The sequence below is a fragment of the Plecotus auritus genome, assembly GCF_963455305.1.
Source record: "Plecotus auritus genome assembly, chromosome: 5".
NCBI lineage: Eukaryota > Metazoa > Chordata > Mammalia > Chiroptera > Vespertilionidae > Plecotus > Plecotus auritus.
In genome coordinates, this window is record NC_137776.1 from 11,743,699 (window position 1) to 11,765,460 (window position 21,762).

Consider the following 21,762-nt stretch of genomic DNA (forward strand, 5'->3'; position numbering starts at 1 on the left):
AAGTGGACGGAGTTCTCGGCTCCCTCTTCTGAGTCCATAGCCCGGGTCCCCCAGCGCCCCTCCCCGTCTCCCTCGCCCCGCACCTGCCGGACACTCCGCCCCCCTCTCCCCCCAGCGAGGCTATGCGCTGAGCCTTGCTCATCCCTGAGTCCTGGGAGCTTTCGGTACCCGCGCCAGCACGTGGGAAATGTTCACGTGCTGTATGTAACTCTGAAGATATAAAGGGGATTAAGTTAACAGCTGTTAATAACTGATCTCGAATGCACATAATTTGTTGTCATAAATGTCTTCAAGAGCAAAAAGTAACATTTGAGCCTAAAAACCTCAAGGAGGAAAATGGAAATAAGGCAAAAGAAATACGTTACTGATGGAAAATAAATTCAAAGTGCTTTTTAAAATGACTCAAAAAAAATTATCAGCTGTCCTAAAACTTTACATAATGTGAATTATTTGTAACTACGACGTATAGGCTAGTAAGTGGAAAAAGCTTACGTTTGAAGTGCTAAGTCTATAATATCATGAAAGAGGTAAGATGGGATATTGTAGAATGTTATTACAAAGTACTTACCTTAAAAACCTGAAATAAAAGTAGTTTTTGAACAGAAAAAAGCGTAGGCTATTTATACTATAGAATTAATTTGGATTGGAAATATGAAGATGTCTTTAGCTTAGGAATTTTTAAAAAATATATTTTTTTTTTTCCAGAGGGATAGAAACATCAATGAGAATCATTGATTGGCTGCCTCTTGCACGCCCACTACTGGGGAAGGAGCCCACAACCCTGGTGTGTGCCCTTGATGGGAATCAAACCCTGAACCCTTCAGTTTGCAGGCCGCGGCTCTATCCAGAGTCAAACCGGCTAGGGCAAAATATATATATATATTTAAATATATTTTATTGATTTTTTACAGAGAGGGAGAGTTAGAAACACCAATGAGAGAGAAACATCTATCAGTTGCCTTCTGCACACCTCCTACTAGGGATGTGCCCGCAACTAAGGTACACGCCCTTGAACGGAATCGAACCTGGGACCTTTCAGTCCGCAGGCTAACGCTCTATCCACTGAGCCAAACCGGTTAGGGGAGGGCAAAATATTTTTAATAATTCTGCCTGAAAGGCTCATTCAGAGACCACCCAGAACAGAAATATAAATTTATCCCAGTTCTCTGAAAATTAAAATATTTTCAGAAACTACACATAAAATTTACAGATCTTCACTAAATGAGAAAAACAGACTTTGTGTATGGTAGAAGGATTCCTTGTTACCATGAAATCTGTATGCAGTTTCTAAAGGATGGTGACATATCTTTAATATGAAGTACTTCACTTAGAGCCACATGAGGCTCTTTGGCCCCTTGAGTGTGGCTCTTCCACAAAATACCACAGCCTGGTCGAGTCTATTTTGAAGAAGTGGCGTTAGAAGAAGTTTAAGTTTAAAAAATTTGGCTCTCCAAAGAAATTTCAATCGTTGTACTGTTGATATTTGGCTCTGTTGACTAATGAGTTTGCTGACCATTGACTTAGAGTATTTCAACAAATTCTTACTAAATTGGCAACATCTACATGTTCTAATGTTCTGAATACCTTCAAAGTCCTATTACAGTTAGACATCACTTATTTTAACAAATGCAAATTGCATTTCTAAGTTTTTCTGTATTAAATTTTATTTTTAGATGCTTTTTAAAAACAACTAACTTCAAAAAGTTCAGTTTCTCTATCAGAAATTAAAAAACAACCACCACTGGACAAGTACCGTATTTTTAATATGTTTTTATAGCACTTCAAAAGAAAATCTTAATTCAAACTAATACCTTTAAAAAGAAATAATAAACTCAGTTTTATTTCAAGAGTTTACATAAGGTAGAGAATGCAAGCCACATTTTATATTTTATAAATGCACACTGTTATACAATAAATACAAAATAAAGAAAAAGACAGTAATAACTATTACCAAGGGTGATCTGCACTGATGTAATCTGAGGATTCTCTAGCAATTACATTTACAGAATCTCTGTAGTCAAGTTTATCATTCACTTTCATGCCCCCACATGGGAAGTGGTAGGTGAATATCTGTAGGTATACAACTTATTGTCTGCTCCTCCACTCAGAAGTAACTGCATAAAAGGAGAGAAAAAAAACAACAAACACAAGTAAAGACAGTTATTTCATATGATAGTAAACCTAAGTGAATACTGGTGATTCAGATTACAGAGAAATTATGGATGAGCAGTTAATTTACACTGAGTTTATACTTATAACTAGTGGCCTGGTGCACGAAATTTGTGCACATTAAAAGGGGGACCTAGTGTCAAGTCTCTGCCCACCCACATGTGCCTCAAAATCACGTGAGACCCAGACCCGGCCACCCCTCCCCCCAATGGGCTAGATCCAGACCCAGCCAGTCCCACCCTTGTCAAGCCCCGCTGGGCAGGGGGCATAGCCTCAGGTCCCCTGGCCCAGCACCAGGACTGAGGGCGTGGCCTGAGGTCCCCTGTCCAGCCCCACCAGGTGGGGACATACCCTGAAGTCCCCTGTCAAGCCCCACCTGGTGGGGACGTGGCCTCAGGTTCCCTGGCCTGGTGCCAAGGCAGGAGGCACGGCCTGAAGTCCCCCATCCTGACACCAGGGTGGGGGGCACAACCTGAGGTCCCCTGTCAAGCCCCACGGGGGCGGGGGAGGGTGTAGCCTCAGGTCCCTGCTGATTGCTCGTTAAGGCTCCTTAAGGGAACTTGGCCTCAGCTGTGGGTGCAGCCATCTTTGTGATGGAGTGATGGTCAATTAGCATATTCCCTCTTTATTAGATAGGATAGAGGCCCAGTGCACGAAATTCGTGTATGGGGAGGATGGGTGGTGTTCCCCTCAGCCTAGCCTGCACCCTCTCCAATCCGGAACTGCTGGTCGGACATCCCTCTCACAATCCTGGACCACTGGCTCCTAATCACTCACCTGCCTGCCTGCCTGCCTGGTCACACCTAACTGCTCCCCTCTTGCCGGCCTGATCGCCCCTCACTGCCTCTGAGTGCCAGCCTGATTGCCCCTAACTGCCCCCCCCTGCTGGCCTGGTCACCCCTCATGGCCCCCCGCCGGCCTGGTCGCCCCACGCAGCCTGCTTGTTCAGTCATTTGGTCGTCCCTCACTAACCCCCTGCCGGCTCGGTCGTAGGCAGCCATCTTGTGAGGGCTAATTTGCATATTCTTTTTTATATAGTTTGGACTGGTTACATCAGTTTTCACTATATTATAATACAGTATATTAAAGCTTTAAAAGTGATCATTTGAATTTGGTTAAGGTGTAAATTTCTGTGAAGGATTTGCTAAGAAATGTAATAAAAAGTTTGAAGGGTAATATAGTTTTGCCCATTTAAGAAAATTAAGTTTTCAAAGGACAGCACATTAATTGTTTGCCAGTAAATGGATATTACAAATTATATAAGTAGCCCTAGGACCTGTATTTGAAAAGAATTCTTAGGCAATAGAGCTAAAGTATGTACATAAAAATAGTTAAGCTATAATTCTTTAAACATTTTATAATCTAGATTCATTATATAAGATTTTTCTAAATGGAAAATACTTTGATCCAATTAGACTAAAGTAGCAAATTTACAGATTTGAAACATGTCATTAAAATACTCATAAAAACAAAACTGCTTCATATTTTCTATTCCTAATATTGATGGACAAATTTGTTCCTTCTTTGAATGGAGTCTGAGATTTTATGAATCATATTAATGGAAACTTAGAATAGAGAATTATACATATCAGATATATGAAATACAACCAACACCAGATTTATTCTAATGATATATTTTCCTCTTCACCAAATAACTGACATCTTACCCCTGTGTCTGTCCAGTCCACACTTAGAACTTTGTCTTCATGAGCAGCCAAATCATAGAGAGGAGCCTTACAACTAAAAGATGAAAACGTTGACATGTTACGTGCATGTTATAATGCTAAAACAAGCATTTATGATCAGCTAAACTTTCCTGGAAACTTTAACCTTCGCCATCCCTGCCTCTGCAAACACTTAGCATTAAAATTCTGTGTCGTTTACTTGACCACCTCTCCTGTTTTCTTACATCATTAGCAAGTGACCGAGATTTACTACAAACAAATATATTCAGGAAAAATGCTACTTATTTATAAAAATTTATAATTAGGCCCATCTTCACACTTCCTTGACTAATTTACTTTTACTCCCAAATCATGGCTTTATATACCGTTGATCTACTCATTTATATGCTGATAACGCCCAAATTTATATTTTAGCCAAATTTCTCCCCTGAGTTTGGTATGTATATCCCTCTGGTTGACAGCTGAATGTCTCTGGGCACTACACATTTAAAACAACCAAGAAACTCTTGATTTCCCCCTATAAACCTCTTTTTTCTACTCTTTCCCATTGTAGCAAATGGCACCAATTACCCAGTGGCTCAGTAGAAAATACAAGCATTATCCTAGACTCCTATTTCTACTTTCAGTTTCTGAGCCAATCCTGCCAAAGAGCTATCTTGCCCTAGCCAGTTTGGCTCAGTGGATAGAGCCTCGGACTGTAGACGGAAGGGTCTCAAGTTCGATTCCAGCCAAGGGCACAAGCCTGGGTTGTGGGCTCCATCCCCAGTGTAGGATGTGCAGGAGGCAGCCGATCAATGATTCTCTCTCATCATTTATGTTTCTATCTCCCTCTCTCTTCCTTCCTCTCTGAAATAAAAATATATTTAAAACACAAACAAAAAAAACCCCCAAAGAGCTATCTTCAAAATATACTTAAAATCCAACCACTTATGACTCTTGAATTATAATATTAGCCTCTCTGCTTTCATTCTTGCTCCCCTGCTCCAAAATTTCCAAAGCCTTCCTCCTCATCATACTTAGAATGAAATCTCAATTCCTTACTGTGGCCTACAAGATACTGCTCAATATCACCACCACCTGCCTCATGTGCAGCCACCCTCCTCCTTGCTTACTCCACTTTATCATCACTGACTCCCTTGCTATTTTGTCAATATGCAATGACTTTCCCCACCTTATCTGCTTTTTCCTCTGCCATGATCTGTGTATGGCTTATACCTTCACATTGTTCAATTCATTATTAGAATACTGCTTTCAAAGACAGGCCTTCCCCAAAGAAGTGTCCCCTTTACTCTGCTTGATCTTCTTCATAGCACTTAACTATTAGTATCAGAAACTATTTGTTAACTAGCAGTATCAGAAACTATATAAAGTAGCCAATTAAAATGTATATACCTTCTAGATATTAATAAATCATGTATCATAAGGTAGTATAAGGATGTCAGAAAAGCAGATTTAAGGTAAATAACAAACATGCATTTTTATTAACACATAATTTATAACTTGATCACAGTTCTATTTATTCAGAGACCACTGGCCTCCTACTTCTATAATTACTAGAGGCCCAGCACGCAAAATCACGCGAGACACAGACCTGGCGTGCTGCGGGACCCAGCGTCAAGTCCCTCCTGGTGACCGGTCTTTGGTTGTTACGGCATTATGACCACTAGGTTTTTATTATATAGATATTTATATTAAAGTTCAGGATAGTTTTTCTAATCTCTGTCTTTTCTTGTCTTACATACATAACAAGGTCAGAAAGATGGATTTTATAAACTTGTGGAATTTTTTTGTCCGAAAACCCCCCACAACTATCACAAATTCTTTCAGATTGCAAAAAAATGTTAACAAAAGAAAATGCCTTTGATTCTGGTCTCTCTTTTTGATATCAATATTTATCATTTCAGCCCTAACCGGTTTGGCTCAGTGGACAGAGTGTCGGCCTGCAGACTCAAGGGTCCCAGGTTCGATTCCGGTTGGGGCATGTACCTTGGTTGCGGGTGCATCCCCGGTGGGGGGTGTGCAGGAGGCAGCTGATTGATGTTTCTCTCTCATCAATGTTTCTGACTCTCTCTCCCTCTCCCTTCCTCTCTGTAAAAAATCAATAAAATATATTTAAAAAAACATCATTTCAGTATTCACTTTGTTTTCTCTGTATACAATAGGCAATTGATATATTTTTTTTGTAGACGGTAAAAAGAATTTACCTCCTTGTATCCCACAGCTTGACAATTGATATATTTCTTTTGTTGACCGTAAATAGGACTTACCTCCTTGTATCCCACAGCTTGACAATGTTATCTAAAGAACCTGAAATTAGCTGCTGCTCATGGGTAGGAGACCACTTTACTGCCGTGACCCAGCCGGTATGTGAGGTTAGGGACAGCGACACCAAAGAACCATCTGAACAAAGCAAAAAAGTTAACAATTACTGAATATTAGAAGTAGGCAGAACAAATCTAAAAAGAAATACGTAGAAAGTTAGCTTTTTATACACATCTCTATTGAAAAGAGAAATTGATGTTGTTTATACATTTTTCCTCCAGTGGTTTACATGACTCACCTTTAGTCCGGGGATCCCACAGTCTGATATGCCTATCTGTACTTCCAGATGCTAAACGTTTACAAAGTGGAGAGTAGGAGATACAATTAAATACTTTATTTCCTGTCTGGAAAAAAAAAGGGAAGGACATTTAACCAGGGTGGGTTAAAATTAATCATCTCTAGAAGCTTATCACTTAAAAGCTCAAAGTTAATCGGAGAACCACTAAAGTTGTAAATCTTACCAAGGTTGACTTAAGACTGCCAGACTCAACATCCCATACTCTAATTGTGTGGTCCCAGGATGCACTGCAGATTTCTTCAGCATCTGACCACAGAACCGAGGAAATTGCTTCTTTATGACCAGACAGGGTCACGATAGGTGTCTAAAAATGAAAGACAGATGAAACTAATTTAATATAAGTCAAAACAGTGATTACCTTTAGGGTCTACTTATTTTGAGGGAGGCTAGAGGGTGTCTTCAGGGTATTGGTAATTCTCAATGTTTTGATTTGGATAGTGATTACTAGGGTATTGTAAAAATTCATTGAGTTATATACTTAACTATATGTATGCGAAACTTCAATTAAAGGAAAGGTTATAAAAAAAAAAAGGCCACCTTCACCCTAGCTGGTTTGGCTCAGTGGCTAGAGCATAGTCCCTCGGACTGAAGGGTCCCAGGTTCAATTCTGGTCAAGGGCATGTACCTTGGTTGCAGGCTCGATCTTCGGCCCTGGTTGGGCATGTGCAGGAGGCAACCGATCGATCTCTCACATTGATGTTTCACTCTCCGTCTCTCTCCCTCCCTTCCACTCCCTCTGAAAAATTAATGGAAAAATATCCTTGGGTGAGGATTAAAAAACAAACAAACCAAAAAACTACCTCTGTGTAAAGGATTTTTATAATTTAACAAATTCTCTTCTCAGACATATTCTTTAGAGGTTGCAACATCAAGGAAATGCATCAATAAATTACAACTGGCACACTATCCAAATTGGCAAGGCATTTACAGTTGTTTATTTTTTTTTAAAATATTTTTATTGATTTGAGAGAGGAAAGGAGAGGGAGAGGGAGAGGGAGATAGAAACATCAATTTGTCAATACAGACCTAAGCCAAGGATAGCAATTCTCACAAATACTTACCCTTGTTAGTCCCAATTGCTCTGTTTTCTGTTTCTTTCTTGGTCGATTTGTGGATTCTTCCATTTCATCTTCTTCATCTGTAGGGACTGTTTCATAGAGAATTAGATACTTTTAAAATTATGGTAAACATTAATTGCAAACAGTCTCAAAGAATTCTTACATTTCTGGGTACATATTTTCTCCACATTATCTCATTTGGCTAGAATAGATATTCCTACTTATTTTTGTTAATAGAACATTATACATAAAAATAATACCTGGGTTACCTATTTTCCAAACAGAGAAAGTAAAATACATTAAATTCCTAGAAGCTAACCAGTTTGATATCTCACTGTGTCTTTAAGATCATTAAGAATATTCATCACTTTACCATATCTAAGAAAAATTGCTTACTGTTAGTTGACCAGATTGCATTTATATCATGAAGGGAATGCCACAAGATTAACACATGTGAAAAGGACATACATTCCAACCATGTTTGTTGTTCTTTTACTTTTCTAACAATGAATTTAAGTGTTTCACAGATAGTTATTTTTTGTTTGGTAACTATTTTATGGATTTTGAAGTTTTCCCCAAACTGGACTGTAAGTGCCCTAAGGGTAACAACTAATATACATATCTCATTTACCCAGAATTATAATTTAAAAAAAATACCACAAAAGGGAAAATTTCTAAACTACTTCCTGCCTCAAAACTGTTTTAATTTAAGCATTTTTGGAATGTCAACTAAAATGGATTATATATTTCCTGCCATCTTCCACATAATTACTTAAAACTCTTTAAGCTGTTCCTGATCTCCCCGACTCTCCTTTGTAAACGGTATTTAGGGTATTATGCTGTAATACAGCAGTTACCTCAGAAGTAACAGAGTTATTTTGATCTGTTTATCTGTGCCATAAATAGGTCTAGGCTACTGTTTTTAAAATTTAAGTATCTGTGAGTCCCCCCCCCTTTTTTCTTTCAATGTCTTCTTACTACTGTGAAGGCACCTGCCTCTGAGAATCCTCCCTCTTCCTCCTCTAATTGTTCCTTCTAATCTGTTTCCAAAGTAAGAAGTTTGATAAAATTGTATTAAAATGTCTGCTTTTTTAAGTAAAGCAGCTTTAAGAAAATTCCTCTAATAGTAAAGTGTATAAAAATTACTCAAAAGATACTTTAGTTTATTTCCAGATTCCTGAATAAGGGACTTCAGACAGTTATGTCCCATTACACCAAACATGTTGACATGTGCAGCAATTCAGTGACATCCAATAAGGGGATGCTGAGGTAGAAAAACATTTTGAAGCACAAAGAAATATACTAATTTTTCTCTATACTATGATCCTTTGTGTCTCACAAAACCCTGGTCCATTTTTATGGTAACATATGGGCTACAAAGAATTTTCACTAAAATTCTTGAAATATTAGTGAGTCAAAGTAAAAGAAATATTTGATTTACCTGTAGACCAGATCTTTAGCATCTTATCCCAGGAGCCACTGCAAAACTAGAAACATATATGAAAGGAAAAAGAGTTTGTAATATAACCCATCATATTATTTGCCTTGTTTTTCTCTGCTTTAGTCACCAATCATAATAAATATACACAGGAAACAATTTTTATGTAAGTTCAGAGTGGAACTCAACACAGTCCTGATGACACAGCAGCTACTTACTTTAGTTCCTGTGCCGTCGACAGCTATGGAGTCCACACTCCCAGCGTGGCCTCTGCAGCAGTGCAGGGCTTTCACCTTGTTTCTCTCCACATTCCACTCCCATAAGAGGATAGTCTGGTCCATAGAGGCACTCAGCAGTAGGCAAGACAGGTTGTCTGAAGAAAGGAGAGCACAGGAGTAAGAAACACGAAATCACAAAAACCAAAGAACTGAATTTGTTGTTGTTGAGGAAAACGTAAAAAAAAAAAAAAAAAAAAAAGCTCATGTCCAGCTTTGAAAAAGAAGCTAACTTATAGTATAAAGATTCTTTAAAAATACAATAAGAGAAATGACTTTAACACACACAGTCCTAACTTGAAAATATATATAATCCTATATAATAAAAGCTTAATATGCTAAGTGTCCGGTCATCCATTCAACCAAAGTGTAATATGCTAATGATGTGCTAAGGCTGCTCAACCGCTCGCTACGATATGCACTGACCACCAAGGGGCAGACAGTTGACAGGTCGACCAGTCGCTATGACATGCACTGACCACCAGGGGGCAGACACTCCGAGTGGTAGGTTAGCTTGCTTGGGGTCCGGCTGATAGGGACTGAGTGAGATGGGGCCAGACACGCCCTGGAGCCCTCCTGCGATCCCTCCCTGGTTGGCCAACCTCTCGTGTCCCTCCCTGGCCCCAATTGTGCACCTGTGGGGTCCCTCGGCCTGGCCTGCACCCTCTTGCAATCGGGACCCCTTGGGGGATGTCAGAGAATGGTTTTGGCCCAATCCCGCTCAATGCAGGAGATGCCCTCTGGTGGTCAGTGCACTCCCACAGGGGGAGCGCCGCTCAGCCAGAAGCAGGACTCAGGCTGGCAAGCACAGCAGCTCCCGCCTCCACAGCAGTGCTAAGGATGTCTGATTGACAGCTTGGGCCTAAGCCGTCAGTCGGACATTCCCCAAGGGTTCCTGGACTGTGAGAGGGCGCAGGCCGGGCTGAGGGACCTCCACTCCCCCCCCCCCCCCCCCCGTCCCGAGTGCACAAATTTCGTGCCCTGGGCCTCTAGTCTGATATAATTTTAGTAAGGGTTCACTTTACTAACGTATGAATTTTTTATATAATCCTTTTCTTCTTGAACACTATATTTTTGAAAGAGGTGAGAATACCTGAGGCATGAGACATTTCCTAACCTGTGCATTTTCTTTTTTTCTTTTTTTTTTTTTTAAATATATTTTATTGATTTTTTACAGAGAGGAAGGGAGAGGGATAGAGAGCTAGAAACATCGATGAGAGAGAAACATCGATCAGCCGCCTCCTGCACACTCCCCACTGGGGACGTGCCCGCAACCAAGGCACATGCCCCTGACCGGAATCGAACCCAGGACCCTTCAGTCCACAAGCCGACGCTCTATCCACTGAGCCAAACCGGTTTCGGCTTAACCTGTGCATTTTCTGCCCCAGCACTGAAAATGGCTTATTTTCAATCCTTATCCAGGAGTGCTCTCCGTTTAGGCAGAGTGCTTACCTTTTTTCACCCAGGCCACATCTTTTACGACATCTGTATGTCCCACAATCGTCATTATCGACTTTCCTCCCAAGGACCAGATCCGAGAAGTCTTATCATAAGAACCAGTCAAGATCCTGCAAGGAAATAGAAAAAGCAGCTTTTTCAGCTCCTGAAATCAATTATATTTCTAAGGTAACAACAAAGTCAATTTTGAGGATTATACTTTAAAATTCTCCTTGAATATGAGACTTCAAAACACACTAGAGCAGAACAGAAGATATTACATTTGGCTTTTCCTGACCTGCTAAAAATAAAAACAGTACTACTGACAAATCCTAGATTTCACTTTTACTGTTGTTGTAAATACTACAACTATTAGGAAAGCTAAACAAGTAGCTTGTAAAGCCTAACAGTCCTTGTAAAAACCAATAAACAGAAAAAAACAGAAAACCACTTAAAGCAGCAAATCAAATAAATACCTTGGCACTTGACCTATTCAGAATACAAAGGTCACCACATCTTGACACAGAAGAGAAAACTTACTAAAAGATATGTTTCTTCTAGACTACAGTGAATATAAAGATCTTTGGTGTGGTCACTGATAGATGTATCACAAATTATTTTTACAAAGAACAGAGAAATCAGAGAATAGTCCCATCATGCACTTAAGACTGATGGTGGCATAAGAAAAGGGACATAAGAACATTCATCTGGCAATACCATTCCTCTGCCCCTTGGATTGAGCTGATCCAGTCATCATGGAATAAGCATTGCTCTGGCTGAGGTGCAGTGTACTTCTCCACGTATTCTAGTTCCACAACCTCTTCCTAGTCACAGAGAGAAACCAGACATCAATCGGATGGTGCAGTCTTACGAAGATAAAAGACCCCCAGTTTAATACATCTCATTCATGTCTGTCCCCTTCATAACCCAGAAAATCTGGAGCCATACAAAAGGTGAAACTTTATTTGACCTAACAGTATGCTATGAGTAACATTAAGAAATATTAATGACCTTGGAAAATTTATGCTAAAAGTGGGGGAAAAAGAATATAAGCCCGGCTGGCGGGGCTCAGTGGTTGAGCATTGACCTATGAACTAGGAGGTCACAGTTCGATTCCTGGTCAGGGCACATTCCTGAGTTGTGGGCTCGATCCCCAATGGGGGCTGTGCAGGAGGCAGCCAATCCATGATTCTCTCTCATCATTGATGTTTCTATCTCTCTCTCCCTCTCCATTCCTCTCTCTGAAATCAATAAAAATATATTTTAAAAAAGAATATAAGAAACTTTAAATTATAAAATCACAAAAGCGTATTGTTATATGGGTACAGAGCTTCTACTTAGAATGAAGTAGTAGTCTTGGAAATGAATAGTGGTGATGGTTGCATAATATTGTGAATGTAGTTAATGGCCACTGGATTATAAACTTAAAAAATGGTTAAAATGATAAATTTTATGAGTATTTTACTACAGTTCTAAAAATTGCCCCCAAAATTAATTTTAAATGATAAAAGCAATATTAATAAAAGTTTGAAAATGACAGGGGAGAAAAATCATTTTAAATCACAATAGCCTAAGCTATAAGTTGTTCTAGGTGCACAATCATTTTGTACACCTTTATGAGAACTAACTATATATTTGTTGTTGCCTTTTTAGGCCATTCTTCCACAGATATGAAGGTATCTTTCCATATTCATTCATCTGTATTTCTTGAATAATATACTCTCAGAAGAGAGGATTTCAAACTTGAGTATATAAAAAACTGAAATTCAAATTTCTAGGAAAAAAAAAATAATCAAAAGGATACTGGTTACCGCAGATTCGGACTGATTCTAAATGGAGTTCGCCTACATTATCTGGTAATAACTTGAGTAAAACAGAGCAAGTAAGCATTTGAACTCACCGATGAGATGTTTTCCAGTTCCATATGTTTGAGCAAGGGCATTCGTAGAAACTGGCCCTTGATAAGGAAATCAAACTCCACATGTTTGTGGACCTCTAAAAAAAATACATAAGATCATCACTCTGAGGACCTGAAGTGGTATTAGCAGAGATGTATATGAGAGACGCCAAAACAAACAGGTACCTATTATCCCAGTGTGTTTATTCTGAGTTTCTCCAGAATAAAGTGTTTAAATCTTCTATTTCATTTTACTTTTTAAAAACCATCTTATTATAGAAAAATTCAAATATATGCAAAAAAGGAGAATAAACTTTATAATAAATCTTCATATAACTATCGTAAAACTCCAATTATCAATTTATGGCCAATCTTGTTTAATCAATATTGTTGCACACATTGTTTATATTAATTTTATGGACTAATAACTTATATTCACACAGCATATGTTTAATATTTGTATCTTTATAATTGATACTCTTACATGTTTATGTTTTACCCATTCTGATGAATCTTAAATAGTTAAAAAAAAATACCAATATGAACACTGGCATTTGTTATTACATTTTGTAGAAGTAGAGCAAGTGGGGCCCAAGCATCTAGATGCTTGCTCTCTGCCAACCCAGCTCAGCCCTCTTCAGCACAGTCACAATGTCGTGATTACCTTTACATCACAACTATTATACTAAAATTTTTATTCCTAAATCTCAACCACCTTATCTTCTTAGTCCTAAGAATATTTTTTACTGGAAACTTTTATTTCAAAGCATTTTTTAAAGTATTAGCAGGAAACCACATATATTATAATTTATAAATTTTACCATTATAAAATGTATGCAGTATTATAAAATAAAACCAAAATAAGGAAATAAAAATGTGATGGGAAGATGGCGGCGTAGGTAAACACCTAAACTGCTGCCTCGCACGATTTCAAAACTACAACTAAAAGACAAAACGTCTATCACCCAGAACCATGGGAAAGCTGGCTAAGTGGAAGTTCTACAACTAGAAGGAAAAAGCAAACAGCATTGAGGGGTGCACAAGCGCTGAAAAGCTGAGGTACGGAGACGCGCTAATCGGGCTGGCGACGGGTGACTGGGAGCGCTGCTGTTTTCAACCCGAAGGGAGATAAGCTCCCGATTACTCCGAACTCCAGTTTCTGGGGAGACGCAGGGGACCCAAACTCCTACGGGGAGAAGCTGGACTGTCTGCCGTGGGGTCGGAAAGTGAGGGTGGCTTGCTTGTAGGGCTGCGCGCAGGAATAACTGTTTACTGTGCTGGGGTGCAGGATGCGGGGACACGGTAGGGAACGCAGAGCGGGCTTACTGGCAGCCATCACTGTTTGCCACGCCCTAGCCTAGTGACACCCTGAGACCCCGCCCCGCACAATCTACAAACCCACCCAAGCTCCAAGCAGCGGCTTTAGCATATGAATGACCTGCCCTATTGCAGCTTAACATAACAAACTTGCAGCCCGGGTCAGACAACTCCAAAACCTCCAAACCCCAAGCAAAGAGGAGAAAACTGTAGTTCTCACTGTAGCTCCTGCTGGGTGGCCTCAGACAGTAGCTGACCTGCACCCCATTGGAGATCCAGAAGCCAGTGTACCTAGTGGTCAGTGTGAGACACCAGATTTCAGCTCCTCACATCCATAAGTGACACATTCAAGAGGCAGACTCAGTGAGCACCAAAGCCCCACTGAAACAAGTCCTGCACCACAAGCGTGTCTCCAGAGCAGCAGTTCTTCCATAGACACAGCGGGGCCTCACAGCCAATTGGCCTGGAGGTCAATTCTTCCCAGTGTACCAACAGCAATCAAGGCTTAACTAGACCAAGACTTTGCACTCAGCCCACAAAGGGGTGTACCAAAGGCGTCCACCTCAGGTGATTGGGGAGGCTGAGCTACTGGCCCCTATAGGTCACCTACCACACAAAGCCACTCCATCAACACAGGGAAGCAGCAAAATGCGGAGACAAAGAAACATGTCACGAATGAAAGAAATGGAGGAAAGCAAACTACTGGACGACATGGAGTTCAGAACCACATTTATAAGGTTACTCAAGAATCTTCTAAAAACCGCTGAGGAGCTTAGTGAGACCTTTAGGATCTTAATGAGAATGCCAAAAAAATGGAAAAGGACCAGTCAGAATTTAAGCATACACTGTCTAAAATAAAGAATATACAGAATCTCAATTGTAGATCAACGTACCCCAAGAATCAAACCAAAGATCTGAAATATGAGGAAACAAAAAACACCCAACCAGAAAAACAAAAAGAAAAAAGAATCCAAAAATATGAAGATAGTGTAAGGAGCCTCTGGGACAAATTTAAGTGTACCAACATCCAAATTTTTGGGGTGCCAGAAGAAGAGAGAGAGCAAAATATTGAAAACCTATTAGAAGAAATAATGACAGAAAACTTTCCCTACATGGTGAAAGAAATAGACTTACAAGTCCAGGAAGCACACAGAACCCCATACAAGAGGAATCCAAAGAGGACCACACCAAGACACATCATAATTAAAATGCCAAGGGCAAAAGACAAAGAATCTTGAAAGCAGCAAGAGAAAAATGGTTAGTTACCTACAAGGGAGCACCCATATGACTGTCAGCTGATTTCTTGGCAGAAACTATGCAGGCCAGAAGGGAGTGGCAAGAAATATTCAAAGTGATGAACAGCAAGAACCTACAACCAAGATTACTCTACCCAGCAAAGCTATCATTCAGAGTTGAAGGTCAGATAAAGAGCTTCACAGACAAGAAAAAGCTAAATGAGTTCATCACCACCAAACCAGGATTACATGAAATGCTGAAGGGTATTCTTTAAGAAGAGGAAGAAGAAGAAGAAAAAAATAAAGATAAAAATTATGAACAACAAAATGACATCAAATACATACCTACCAACAAGTGAATCTAAAAATCAAGTGAATAAAAAATCTGAAGAACAGAATGGACTGGTGAATATAATAGAATCAGGGACATAGAAAGGGAGCGGACTGACAATTCTCAGGGGGTAGGGGGTGTGAGGCGTGGGGGAAGAGATTGGACAAAAATCTTACACCTATGGATGAAGACAGTGGCGGGGGGTAAGGGCATGGGGTGGGGTGGGGAATCAGGTGGAAGGGAGCTATGGGGGAAAAAAAGAGGAACACCTGTAATAATCTGAACAATAAAGATTTATTTTAAAAAAATAAATTAAAAAAATGTTATGGAATTTATTGGAGTTAGTGGTATTGTGGCGTCTCCTAACTTTTCAGAACATATTACCTACCATTTTTAGCCTCCAGCAATTTATTAATGATGTTACTAAGGTCAGCAATTTCAGAAGCTGCAGGGATTGAGAAGGGAACATCGTCTACTGCATATCTACGAAATAGAAACGAAACATCAAGATTATGTCCACAGATTATTTTAACAAATGTGCATTTATTCATTCAACAAACATTCACTGGGTTTCTAATACATGTCAGACATTTTGCTACATGGGATTAACAAAATTAATTACCAGGTCAGCTCATAACGCTACCATAACACACCATAAAGCAGGATATAATTAGGTTTCAAGTGAATGCTACAGACCTGGGGACTGTTGTTAAAAATGTTTATATATACACGTATGTACACACACATATAAATATATGTATATAAATCCAAAAATCTGTAACTGAATGACTTCACACTCTTATAAAAAAAATAGTCTTACCAACCCCCTCTTCAGAGCTCCACTTTCTAGCCTGGTTTAGGAAAACAGAGTCTACCACCTACTTAAAAAGAAAATAAGGTTGTGTTTTCAGAAACTGAAACATCATGAGCAGACAGCCTGCAACGACTTGGTTCCCTGTCCAATGACATAGTGTGCCTCCTTCTGGAAGCAGCCCTGAAGCCCTCCGGCTCCTCTGGTCACCATTTAAATGGTGTGGAGTCGCAGATGCTCGGCTCGGCAGGAAGGCGATACCAGAGGTCGGTCCCTGAGGAATCCTCGAGAGGTACCGCTGCCGCTTAAGCAGAAAACACGGTCCAGCGAGGAGTCCAGCAAAAACAGACGGGGGGGTGGGGTGTAAAAGGGAATGCGGCCAAGATAGAGACCCACAAGGTCACACCGAAGGAGTCCCTGAAAAGCATCCCTGGAAGGGGCGCGGAGAGCAGCTTACTTACTTCTTGTTGTCGGTGAAGAAGCGTGCCTGGAGCTGGGCCATCGCGGGGGTGCACACCAAACCTGCCCACAGAAACGTACTGGGTAACAGTCAGACAACCCCCTCCTCAGAGCTCCGGTCCCTTAGGTTTACAAAAAGGGGCAGCTCACAATTAGACTGCACCAGGCTGGGACTCCGCTTCCTTCCCTCCGGCCTCCAGCAAGCCAGACAGACCACGTGGCGGCCCTGCCCCGGAGGCCCAGCCCGCACCAATCAACCACCTATCCCGAGATTAGGCATCATCGATTAGGACAGCACAGCGTCCCTTTAATCTCTGTGGATTTCTTTTCATATATTTAGGCCTGTGACCGAGTATGGAGACACAGAAAGGCCCAATTCAAATCTGCTTCTCTCTCGCCTTCTCTTTTATTGTATAATAGGGTGTCTTTAGATCCGATATTTCAAACACGGGTCCTGGATACTACAACCCCCAGAAAGCAGCGATTCTCACACGCTGTAACCGCTGGGAATTGTAGTCTTCTTTTGCCACCCTGCCCTCAGGATATCTTACTTGCATAATGAGATTTCTTCAGTATTTTTTGGGGGGGGGGTCTGGAATGCTTTTTCTTTTTTCTTATTTTTATTAAACCATCCCGACTCCAGCCAGATATTTATATTTCCTCTTTATTCCCGCTTTAATTTACTAAAGGCGTTCTGCGTTTATTTGATCACGCATACTCACAGAGTCACTCTGCCGAGATTATTTGTGGGCGCTCGCCTCTAGCTTCACGTTGTAAATTCAGAAGAGAAGAAGGATATAAAAAAAAAAAAAGAACGCAATCGGAGTGGGAACCGACGACGGTGGCCGATAGTGGTCTCATCTCCTGCCCGCGCTGCGCGCTCTGGGAGGGGATGCGCCTGCGCACTGTGGTGGTCTCCATGGCGGGGCCGCGGAGCCAAGACGAGGTTGAGTAGACTCGTTTTGAATTTTCTCCCCTCTGCTCCGGCACTCTGTGGACTTCCGTCCTCGCCCTGTAGAGCTCCCGGCGGCGGCGGGACTGGGGGAGTTGGAGGTTTGGCGGAGCTGTCTCCGCGGACGGACCGGCCGCTACTTCCCAACCCCCCCCTTCCTCCCGCCTCCTCCTCCCATCACCTCCTGACCCTCCCGGTCCCTAAGCAACCGCCGGCCCCCGCCCCCTGCCGCAGCCGGACCTCGGTGGCGACCGCCGGCCCCCGCCTCGGGTCCTTTCCGGGGCCTTACATGGCGGGGCCTTCCGCCCCCTGCCCGGGGAGAGGCTCGCGGGTCCCGGGGAGACCACTGGGAAGGGAGGTTCGGTGTCCTGAGGAGGGTCGCTGAGCCGAGGACGTGCCGCCGCCGCGGAGAAGGACCCGACCCCTTGGCGAGAGCGCCCGTGTGTGGCCCTTCGCGCAGCCCCTTGTCCCGGTTTTTAGAATTCGGTGTTTTTGTGTTTTGTTTTGTTTTTCTTTTTATGAGACCCTTTATATCTCATATTTAGAAGGGGAAAGGCGTATTCCACACCACCTCCTCCGCTTTTTTATTTTTGGGGTCTGAGTTACCCAAAAGGCTCATGTCTTATCGTCAATGACCGAGAATTATTCTAATGAAATGTAGTTGTTTTTGGAGGATGGATGGAGAGACACTATACTATTCAGATTTCAGTCACTTTTTAAGGCGTTCGCCAGGGAAGCTCCAGCTTCAGGAAACAGCAGGCTAGAATCAGGCAGAGCTGCACTGCAAAGTTTGGGGGCGCAGCGGTGTGTGCACAGGTGAAGACAAAGCGTTCTTTTTTTTTTTAAAAAAAAAAGTTACTTAAAGATGTACTTCAATTAGATAGACATCGATATTTCAGTCACTCAGAGAATATGAGAAGTGATTGTAAGCGAAAACCAAACTTATTGGAGAGCAGCGACGGCGAAACGAGGACTGTTTTCAGTTTTTAGAACTCGGCCCTGGAACCGCGCGCCTGGGTTCTGAGCCTCGGCCACTTGGGCAGGGGCGAAAGCAGGTTTACAGCTGTGACTGTGCGAGCCGTTAAAGCTATTGCATGCTCCTATCTTGCATGCTAGCTCCTTACCAACAGCTGTAAGCCTCCTGCTCACCCTGTATGCGGTCACCTCCGGTCACCTCCGAGCCACACTTGGGTCGGCTGTGGGAATTAAGTGCGCCTGGTAAATGTTAACCATGGTTACCGTCATTCTCATTTAGATGTCCGTTCAGTAGCTTTGCCAACGTGAACAAATAAGAACCGCCTCATGGTAAGAGGAATAAAATAAAACCTCTGTGCTGAAGTCCTAGGAAAGGACGGGGCTGGCAAATAAAGCGGTGGTCAGTTAATCATGTGATTCATTGTAATGGTGAGAATTGCATTCATTAAAGAAGTTAGACCACCTGAGGCTTGAAACAGTTGCTTAACTGAGGTCTCCCTGTTTCATTAATTTGGTAGGAGTGGGTAGAAATTTGACAGTTTTAAACATTATTCTTCTTTAATAACTATTAGTGATTTTTTTTTTAGTTACAGCAGTTAAAATTATCTGAATTCAATGTCATTGAACCTCAAATAAATCTTCAAAGAAGTTATTTTTTCAGATAATTTTAAAATTAATGATAATATTGCTCAAAATATCTTTAAAAAATGTGTAGATTAGTACATTTTAAAATGATTTGAAATTTATCAAAATAAAAAAATACAGTACTTGGTAAGAGTCAATATAGGTTGCTCTTACTTCGAATTGAAAAATACCAGTAAGCCTTGATGGCATGGCTCATTGTTCAAAAATTTTTCAACAATTTTGAGCGTAGACCCGTGGTCGGCAAACTGCAGCTCGCGAGCCACATGTGGCTCTTTGGCCCCTTGAGTGTGACTCTTCCACAAAATACCACGGCCTGGGCGAGTCTATTTTGAAGAAGTGGCGTTAGAAGAAGTTTACGTTTAAAAAATTTGGCTCTCAAAAGAAATTTTTTAAAAAAATATATTTTATTGATTTTTTACAGAGAGGAAGGGAGAGGGAGAGAGGGTTAGAAATATCCATGAGAAACATCAATCAGCTGCCTCCTGCACACCCCCTACTGGGGATGTGCCACAACCAAGGCACATGCTCTTGACCAAGGTACATGCCCTTGACTGGAATCAAACCCGGGACCCTTCAGTCCGCAGGCGGACGCTCTATCCACTGAGCCAAACCAGTTAGGGCTCAAAAGAAATTTCAATCGTACTGTTGATATTTGGGTCTGTTGACTAATGAATTTGCCGACCACTGGGTAGACCTATGAACCAGGAGGTCATGGTTCTATTCTGGTCAAGGGCACATGCCCGGGTTGTGGGCTCAATCCCCAGTAGGGGGTGTGAGGAGGCAGCCAATCAATGATTCCCTCTCATCATTGATGTTTCTATCTCTCCCTCTTCCTTCCTCTCTGAAATCAATAAAAAAAATATTTTAAAAAAGGAAAAGTAAGATATAGAACCTGAAGGCTTAATGAGATAAAACTTCAATTGTCAATGCAGAAATACGGAATTCACTAAAATACATTTTTCATTTGACTGAGAACTTTAGTTAAGGAAAACCTAGTTAATAAGTATTCCAAAATAAGTAAACACCTAGTATGATGGCTTTGGTATGTTTTCAGCAGTGACATGTCTTACATTTGGTGTTGTCTCCATGCAATACCTAAGGTAGTGTTGTTTTTTTAGTGTTTTCCTTAAGTTTACTTAGAATATTAACTGCAAGTTTTTAGTTCTTAATGATTTCCTACGTGATTCATTTACTACGGTCCTCGTGAAGACATATTGTTATTTGGAGAACAACAGCTTGGAATATATTTTATTATAGGGTTTGTTTGTTTTTTAATATATATGATGATATGATGTGTTATAGTATAAAGACAATTAGGGCTTTGGAGTCCAAATTGTTGTGGGTTTTTGTTTTTTTTCTCCTAGTTTTGAATCAGCTCTAATGCTCTCTGTGATCTTAAGGAAGTTACTTTAGAGCTTTGATTTTCTTACCTATAAATAGAGATAATAAAATCTACCTCAGAGTCATTGTGGGGATTACATGAAGGAATTTGTAAAGTTCTCAAAGAGCAAAGGTAAAAAGAGGTGTGTATATACAGGAAATGGATAGAAACCAAGATTACAAGGAAATTTATAGGAAGGACAAATCTTAGATAAAAGAGACACTGAATACTAGCCTTAATTTTGATTTTTCACTGAAAAAAAGAAGTTAAAATAGGTTATGGTTTCTATGTAAATTTGCATACATTTAAAATTTTGATGTTGATTTAGCATGCTATAACTTTCACCCACCTTTAAAAAAATAAATTATTCTACAAAATATTTGTGAACTAGTAGTCTTGATTTAATTTTGACACCACTGATTCAATTAATTTTGTATAGATCATAAAAGGTACATTATGTCATTTACCTACCCTATAAGATGAAAGATATTTTCTAAAATACTTTTGAGCAATATTTTGAAAATGTAGTTAATAAGATCTGATACTGATATTTAATAGCTTTCAAGCTCCTTTAAACCTTGAGACTAATCAAGGTACATAGATAGAATTAAAAGAAACTCTTAAGAGTAAACCTCAAGTGGCTTTATTCTTTAGCTGACCTCTTTGGGGATTTATTTCAGACTGTTGGTTTTAATGGATAAATTTACACAAAAGTCTATGGGGAAAAAAACCCAGAATAATTTGATATTAAGACAGATTTTTAGAAATTGCAGCTGAGAACTGCCGCTAAACTTTTGAACAAATAGAAATACAGTTGAGTAAAATCAAAACAGCAGTAGCCCAAGCATGGTCCACAGCCATATGAGTGACTGCAGCCTGAATAACCTCTTCCCCTCTGCCATGTATGAAATATGTATAAACAATAAAAAGCCCCATTTCCCTATAAATTAAAACAACTTCTAACTTAACACTTCCTTCCTAATCTTTGCTTTTGCAATAAGGTTAAATCCACTTTTTTAATGTAATGTGAAACATTCTAGAAAGCTATTTACCAGCAAAATTTAATGCCTTAGTGTG

At 40.5% G+C, this 21,762-nt stretch overlaps 2 protein-coding genes across 9 annotated transcripts in view; one reads left to right on the top strand and one right to left on the bottom strand.

Moving 5' to 3' along the window:
- Positions 1-1,763: 1,763 nt before the first annotated feature.
- Positions 1,764-17,863, bottom strand: WDR12 (WD repeat domain 12). 5 transcript variants are annotated; one of them, XM_080671261.1, is made up of 14 exons: positions 17,451-17,863; positions 16,735-16,795; positions 15,851-15,945; positions 12,583-12,677; positions 11,400-11,506; positions 10,698-10,813; positions 9,189-9,343; positions 8,974-9,019; positions 7,536-7,621; positions 6,638-6,778; positions 6,415-6,520; positions 6,122-6,254; positions 3,837-3,909; positions 1,764-2,114 (listed from the first exon to the last, which is right to left on the bottom strand). In XM_080671261.1, the coding sequence occupies exons 2-14, from the start codon at positions 16,773-16,775 to the stop codon at positions 2,037-2,039; spliced, it is 1,272 nt and encodes a 423-aa protein (XP_080527387.1). In that variant the 5' UTR covers positions 16,776-16,795; positions 17,451-17,863; the 3' UTR covers positions 1,764-2,036. The 5 variants fall into 5 exon arrangements, with proteins under 5 accessions (XP_080527387.1, XP_080527384.1, XP_080527386.1 ...); XM_080671258.1 differs by having other exon boundaries at positions 17,455-17,845; XM_080671260.1 differs by having other exon boundaries at positions 16,735-16,854; positions 17,451-17,613.
- Positions 17,612-21,762, top strand: part of CARF (calcium responsive transcription factor) — a 45,718-nt gene continuing 41,567 nt past the window's right edge. For 3 of the 4 annotated variants that reach the window (XR_013960751.1, XR_013960752.1, XM_080671254.1), the window contains exon 1: positions 17,612-17,678. The gene's annotated coding sequence lies outside the window, so the exon portion shown is untranslated. The remainder of the gene's footprint in view (positions 17,679-21,762) is intronic. The other variant, XR_013960753.1, reaches the window with a different exon arrangement.